We start from the raw sequence: 7,686 nt of genomic DNA, 5'->3' as shown, positions 1-7,686 counted from the left end.
GATCTCAGACACGAGAGCCTATAACACAAGGAGCTCAGATGGTGTGCGATGGCCCTGGTTTGGGCAGGCAGCATCACCCCCAATAATTGCGTTATTGAGTACATTTATTTAAACATGTCATGTTCAGCTCTGAGAGAAACTGAAGGAAAGACTGGACGTCCCCCTTTTGAAATCTCTAAAAATTGTGAAATTTTCTCAAAAGGAATTCAGGTTTGAAATGAGGCCAATATACCTTATAGATTAATGGTGTCGTTCCCTGGGACAGTTTTTCTCTGGTTTCAAACACCAGGTCTCACACCAGTTGTATGGGTTTAAGCTTTTTTTTCCCTAAGTCTACATTTATAGTAGTTGATTCAGACTCTTATAGGAAATGTCCAACATAAAATCTATAGGTAATGAGTAACTGAAATGAGAATGACCAAGTGTGAAGTATTCTCTAATATGTGTAGGTTGATGCTAGTTAAACTTTAGGGGATATTATTGTTCCTACCTTTAAAGAGAGTGAGAGACAGGTTGTTTGAGGTCAGCAGGTCAGCTGAAGAGCAGAGAAGGCAAGGGAGCAGGGCTGGCTTTGGACCCGGACCTCTCCGACTCCGGCACTCACTTTACCCCAGCCTCCGCCTTACCTCCTTCCCAGGCTTCATTCACCACGTGGAGGACCTGCATACTCCAGCCAAACTCCAGGTACCGCAATTCTCCAGCTCCGGCACTTGCTTCACCATGGCCTCTGCCTTCCCTACTTCCCTGGCTTCATTCACTACATGGAGGACCTGCATGCTTCAGCCAAACTATAGTTACCAGAATGGCAGAGATGATTGGAGAAACTGTTAACATTTATCCCATATTTCAATGCACTGCTCTACTTATCCAGTAGGTTAAATTGGTGACAATAAGCCAATTGTCTAAAAGCTTGTAACTATGCTTATTAAAGTTGACACATATTATATTAAAGAGAGGGAGGGAGATTGAGAACAAATTCAAAACCTGGCAAATAGAAAGGATATAGTCTATTTCTTTCAAATATCTCCATATTCTTAAGAAGTGTATAGATATATATGTATATATTATAGATAGATAGATAGATAGATAGATATGTATATATTATATATATATATATAAATATATATATCTCTGCATTCAACTATCATTCTTTTTCTGTTTTGCAATTTCTATCCATCTCCTCTCTACCCATCTCTCTATCATCTATTTATCTATATAGGTCAGTCTGTAATCACTATCATCTTCCCTCCAGATTAGTAAATATTATTCAAGGTTTTTGGAAGGCTTTCCTTATTCTGTCCTACATAACATACCTCAAATGGCAAATTCTTACAGAATGTTTTAAAATTTCCAATATATTGGATTATTGCTTTCTGTAATTTTGTCAGTTATGCTATACTCAAATCATCAAAGAAATAAATTTTTATATTGCATGTGAGAAAATTCATTCTTCAAAGAACATGAGTTTAAGATGCTAAATAATTGTGCTGCTGAGAATTAAACCAGATTGTTTTATATTACTAGAAAAATCTCTGAAGACTTACAATATAAATGATTTATTCACTCAAGTAATGCGTATCCAGATACATGCTATTGGGAGTACAATGAATAATTTTCAAGTGTGGAAATGACTATTATTACAATTCCATGAGAAGGAAAAATCACCTTGAATAAATATACAGAGACTGAAAATTGAATAATTCACCTGTATTTGATGATTTACTTTTCTGTATTTTAATCAATCTGGTCACTTTTTTTATTGAAGTATACTTGTATACAACCTCACATTGATTTCAAGTATACAACACAGTGGTTCAATAGTTTCTCATATTGTTAAATCCTCACCCACTCTAGTGTAGTTACTATCTGTCAGCATAGGAAGATGTTAAAGTATCATTGGTAATACTCTTCATGCTGTGCTACATCACATGGCCAACATGTGTCATTGAGAGTTTCAGCCTCTTTATCCCCCTCAACCTCTCCAGACACCCACACAAACCCTCCCCCATGGTAACCACCGGTCACTTCTCAGAGTCTAAGAGTGCATTGCTGTTTTGTTTCTTTTGCTTTGTTTTTAAATTCCACATATAAGTAAACATATATGGTATTTGTGTTTCTCTGCCTGGCTTATTTCACTTAGCATAATACCCTCTAGATCCATCCATGTTGTCACAAGTGGCAGGATTTCTTTCATTTTTATCACTGAACAATGTTCCATTGTGTATAGGTACCACATCTCCTTCCTCCATTCATATATTGATAGACACTTTGGTTGCTTCCATATTTTGGCTATTTTAAATAATATGGCAATAAACATAGGGGTGCATATATCTTTTTGAATCAGGAATTTTTGTTTACTTCAGATAAATTCCTAGAAGTGAAATTACTGGGTCACATGGAATTTCTATAATGTTCTCTTTAGATTATATCATGTGAGATACATATGGATGTTCACTTGTGGACTTTCTAGATGATTGGATAATCAGAGACTGATTTATGTTTCATATGTCATTGATTATTCCTAATAATCATTTACATACATTTAGGCTTCTAACTTGTGTCCAGGATTGTCTTTTAATTGTGTCCTACCCATCTGTGTTCTGGAGATGATTACATGCCTGAAATTACCCTTGGGCCACCAGCTGCCACTGGATGGTGAGGACTATTCCCAGAGGCCCATGGAAATGGCGTGGGTATGCCCACATTTTTGGAGGAAGCAGAGTATGATTGACTTGTGGACAGAAGACTGGGGCTCTTCAGAATGTTGTGAAGATATTCTCAAACCTTATGCTCATAGGTGGTCAAAGCATTTTTACAACCTTTAATTGGAGAAGCTAAGAAAAAATGTCATTCATCTCCACAGGCTGTCAGAAGTGAGTCCTTTGTGACTACTGTTCTTGACAGTGCTTTCCCATGCCTATTCCTCTTCTTCATGTTATATTTTCCATCAAATCCTTCATCTCACATTTTCTCTTAGGTTTTGAAGAGAAATGGAAAAGGAAATGCATAGACATTATTGAATGGTGTCAATCCAGTAAACCCAATTTATTTATTTTCTGTGAAAGAGGTAACAATTTCAGTAGAAGGAAAATCATTGAAGTCAATGATTTAATTAAATTAATGGCCAAACCATTTTTTATGAAAATCAGCAAAGAACAGAAGCACATAAACAAGCCTGCAGCTCTAGGCAGAACCACTCGCTATCCCAGGAGGTTTCGGTAGGTTTCGTGTCCGACCTGTGAAAATAAACCATGCCTGGTGATGGCTGTATCTGATCTTCTTGCTGCTTTCAAAATAGTTATTTTGGTCTTATTTTAGACAATGTGACTCTTCATCATGTCTGTGTGAATATCTCCTGATTTTTTGGGTTCCTTAATTAGTGAATCTGTATGTTAATTTTCCTCCCTAGATTTGGGAAATTTTCTGCTATTGTTTCTTTAAATAAGCTTTGTGTTGTTTTCTCTCTTTGCTCCCTCTGGATCTCACAAAATATGCATATTATTTCACTCAGTAATTTCCTACAAATAATATGGAATTAAAACAAAATTTTTTTTTTCTTTGGATAATTTCAAAATATGTGTCTTAGAGTTGACATATTCTTTCTTTGGCTTGATTGTATCTGCTGTAGAAGCTATTAGATTTTTAGTTGTCATTGTATTCTACAACTCCAGAATTTTTAAATGGTTTTTATACCTTTGTTGAACTTACCTTGTTAATGCATTTTTTCTTGATTTTGTTTAGTTGTCTATCAATATTCTCTTGTAGTGCAGTGATTTTCTTTAATATGATTATTTTGATTTCTTTTTAAGGCTATTCATAGATCTCCATTTCCTTGGGGTCAGCCACTGGAATATTATTTTGTTCTTTTGGTGGGGTTATGTTCCTCATGGTCCTTGAAGTTTTTATTTTCCTTTTTTACATTTAAAGAATTAGTCTACTTCTCTAGTCCTTGACTGACTTCAGGATAGAAAGATCTTTACCAGTCAGCCTTACTAGAGAAAAGGTATCTAATTCCTTTTCAGCGGATATGAAATCTCCACTCCTCTTTTTACTTATTCGGGTAGGCATGGGGGTGCCAAGTTTTGTGTGCCTTCTTTCAACCCCACATAACCAAGTGCATCTTTTATTAAGAACCCCACCTTTAACTTATTTTCCTCAGGTCAGTGCCCTGTAAGGTTTAAGATTGCATGTCTCCTTCAAATCACAGAATTGGGCTAGATGATGATATCTCTGTACTGTCAGAGCAAGCCTGAATGCCATCTATTGGAGTGCATGCATGCCATCTGTGGAGGCTAACATGCCAATCATGGAGGCAACTATCAGCCCATTGAGGGGGCTGCAAGTGGTCCATCCACAGGATTCATGGATAGGCCTCTTGGAAGTGTCCCAAACCAGTTTGTAATAACTCAAGCTGGTTTTTGAGATCTGTGAGATGGTTGCTGTGAATTCTCACCTCTTTTTCCTACTTCCAACAGCCCAGAATATTCAGCCATGTTTATCATCTCAGTAATCTAAGCAAGTCAAAAAATAAGTGGACCTCTCATGCAGTGATGTCCTGGGAGACTGGGGAAGCCATATTCTCACTCTGTTTTTCCTTGTCCCCAATGGAGTATTTTCAAGCCATGTGGATCTCTCTTGGTGCTGAGCTGTGTCCCCTCAGGGGAAGGGTGTCGTGAGTAAAATGTAATTGTTCTTCTTAATCTATTCTATGCGTATATTCTTGGATTTCTTGGCTTGTTGAGGGTGCTAAAGTCTATCCTATCTCTGGTAAAAATTACGTGGTTTATTCCCTTTACCTGAAGCTTTGGGAAGATGTCTTCAGCAGGTGGCTTTGCCAAGACCTCCTTAGGGGAGGGGAAGGGGGCACCTGAAGACCCTTCCTTACCTAAACTCAATATTGCATATGTTTCTACTCCTAGCCTTTCATCCTTCAACAATCCTCTCAAACCAAGAGTCCATAAAATAATTTCAAAAAGTGGATTTAATCCAATCATTTTGACATTAGCAATGTTTTCTTACATTTATGACAAGAGTAATAATTTAAATTGCATTTGTATGTGCTTTTTAGATAAAAGTCTGCAACTAATATGGCTGTGTCTGACAGAAAAATTCCTAAACCATCTCCTATGATCTCCATTACCTGGTGTTATTCCCATGATTAGATTATATAATAAGTGAAGAAGATTGTGCATCTTTAATTAAGAACACTTTGAGTAATCTAAGGGAGATGACTTGGGATTGGAAAGAAACAGCTGGAAATCTTTATGAGAGGATTTAGACCTTCCTTGAGACAGATTCTCCATATGTTATTCAGTTGCATAGAAATAAATTATTTCAACAACCACATGAGTTTGAAATATGACCACAAGCCTCAGATAAAACTGTATAGCACCAGACAACACCTTGATGCTACATTGTGAATCTTGAGAAGAATATCAAGGTTGGCCATACTGGGACTCCTGTCACATAATAAATTATTGCTGGGACCAATTCAAACTGTCACATAATAAATTATTGCTATTTAGGGGTGCTAAATTTGTGGTAATTTGTTAGGCAACAAAGAAGACTAACACATTGGGGATGTTGCAATATGCATATATATACATATATATATAATTTATATATAAACTTTTATGCAAATTATTACATATCATGGCTTGGCTATTATCATCACAACAATTTTGATAGAAATTTCACACATGATATTTCTTGAAAATATGCAGACTACAGAAAACCAACATTTCTCCACTAAATATATCACATTCTCATAGAATTGCAATATATTACCTGTATAAGAATCCGGATTTCTAAGGATAAAAAATCCAGACTTTGAGGATTCATACTCACATTTCAGTCTTACATTTATAAGGTTGATGTGTGTATAAGAAGAAAATTTGGGGGCTTCCCAGTCCTTTGATATACCTGAAGGAGGACAATGTCCACTAGATAAAGTTCAGGACACCTATACCTCAATCTTTCCTCTATTCAGTTAAGACAAATTCATTTTCATAATGATCTCAAATTCATAGCTATAACATATAGCTATATAATGAGCTTTGCAGAATTCTCTTTTTTGCCAACATTAAATCTATGACATGTTAAAACACATACTAATTTTAATCAGCATAATGAAACTATGGAGTATTTTGATGGGCAAATACCTATAATTTGTTAACTAGTATTATTTTTAAAAAGATATAGACTGTGTGTTTTTGTTTGCTATAATACACATCCAACAGCCATATGATGAAATTACCATAAAAATATGAAATAATTGAAAAATATGCAAACAGGTTTCAGTTTATAAATCTTACATTGTTGCCTATAAAGCAGTAAAGGTGTGTACATATTAAGTACTAAATGATATTTGTAGAATACATAAATTTAACCATAAATTTACACAAATTAATACATAAATTTAATAAAGCAAAGAATCTATTACAGAAAGCAAAGCATAAAGATTATTAAGGGATTCACTCCCCAGACTGGCCCCTCCCCAGCACCGTCCTGAATGCCCTGGCCACTTCCTTGTTGCGGAGGCTGTAGATGAGGGGATTCAGCATGGGGGTGAGGATGGTGTAGAAGGCTGACACCGTCTTGTCCTGGGTGGGGGAACGATCTGATGCGGGCCTCATGAAAATGAACATGGCAGCTCCATAGTACATTCCCACCACCACGAGGTGGGAGGAGCAGGTGGCAAAAGCTTTGCGGCGACTCTCCCCAGATCCCATGCGAATGACGGCCAGGAGAACACGAGCATAGGAGGCAGTAATGACTGCTACGGGGAAGAGAAGCATAATAACACAGCATATGAATATCATTCTTTCAAATAGCAATGTGTTAGTGCATGAAAGAGTGAGAAGGGAAGGGATATCGCAGAAAAAATGGGGTATCTCCCGGGCACCACAATAAGGGAAAGACAGCGCAACTGCAACTTCAATAATACCATCAAGAGAGCCAAGCATCCAAGAGGAAGCTGCCATGAGACCACAGATTTTCTCACTCATGAGAGCTGAGTACCGTAATGGGCAGCAAACGGCCACATAGCGGTCATAGGCCATTGCAGCCAACAGGAAACATTCGGCTCCAAGCAGGGACACATAGAAGAATATCTGGGCTCCACAGCCGGCCAGAGAGATGGACTTCCTGCCTGATAAGTAGTTGAAGGCCATCTTGGGGACAGTGGTGCAGATCAGCATGAGGTCCATGAGGGACAGCTGGCTGAGCAGGAAGTACATGGGGCTGTGGAGGTGTGTGTCCAGGTAGATGAGGAGAATCATGGCAGTGTTTCCCATGAGGGCCACTGAGAAGATACCCAGGACTAGCGAGAAGAGGAAGATGTGGGTGGGGCTGTAATCGAAGATGCCCAGCAGGATGAAGTTGGAGGTGAAGGTCTGATTCTCCCATGCCATGATGGGTATGCCCACTGTGGAGAGTACAACATGTGAGAAATGGCCAAGATTGTGTCATGGAAATATCAAGGACTTCTCGCCTAGGTAACCACTCCTACAATATTGTCTTTTGTCAGGTGTAGACTAGTAATATTGAAGCTTATTTTTAGTTTGATATGATTTTTAAATATAGAGCACATAGCTAACAGACAATAAATTTCATCATTAGAACATAGGAGGCTCCTCAAAAGGCATATAATCTAATTATATCAGACAGTCAGTTCAAGCACCAAGC

The 7,686-nt window shown here is 37.7% G+C and overlaps 1 protein-coding gene across 1 annotated transcript; it reads right to left on the bottom strand.

Moving 5' to 3' along the window:
- Positions 1-6,473: 6,473 nt before the first annotated feature.
- Positions 6,474-7,421, bottom strand: LOC118908133 (olfactory receptor 2M3-like). Its single transcript, XM_036877182.2, has one exon. The coding sequence runs from the start codon at positions 7,410-7,412 to the stop codon at positions 6,474-6,476; it is 939 nt and encodes a 312-aa protein (XP_036733077.2). The 5' UTR covers positions 7,413-7,421.
- Positions 7,422-7,686: the final 265 nt, after the last annotated feature.

This window comes from Manis pentadactyla, chromosome 13 (assembly GCF_030020395.1).
Source record: "Manis pentadactyla isolate mManPen7 chromosome 13, mManPen7.hap1, whole genome shotgun sequence".
Classification (NCBI taxonomy): domain Eukaryota; kingdom Metazoa; phylum Chordata; class Mammalia; order Pholidota; family Manidae; genus Manis; species Manis pentadactyla.
This window is presented reverse-complemented; position numbering and strand designations above follow the sequence as displayed.

Coding starts and splice junctions, on each gene's coding strand:
- LOC118908133 (XM_036877182.2), bottom strand. CDS start 7,412: ATGGCATGGGAGAATCAGACCTTCACCTCCAACTTCATCCTGCTGGGC.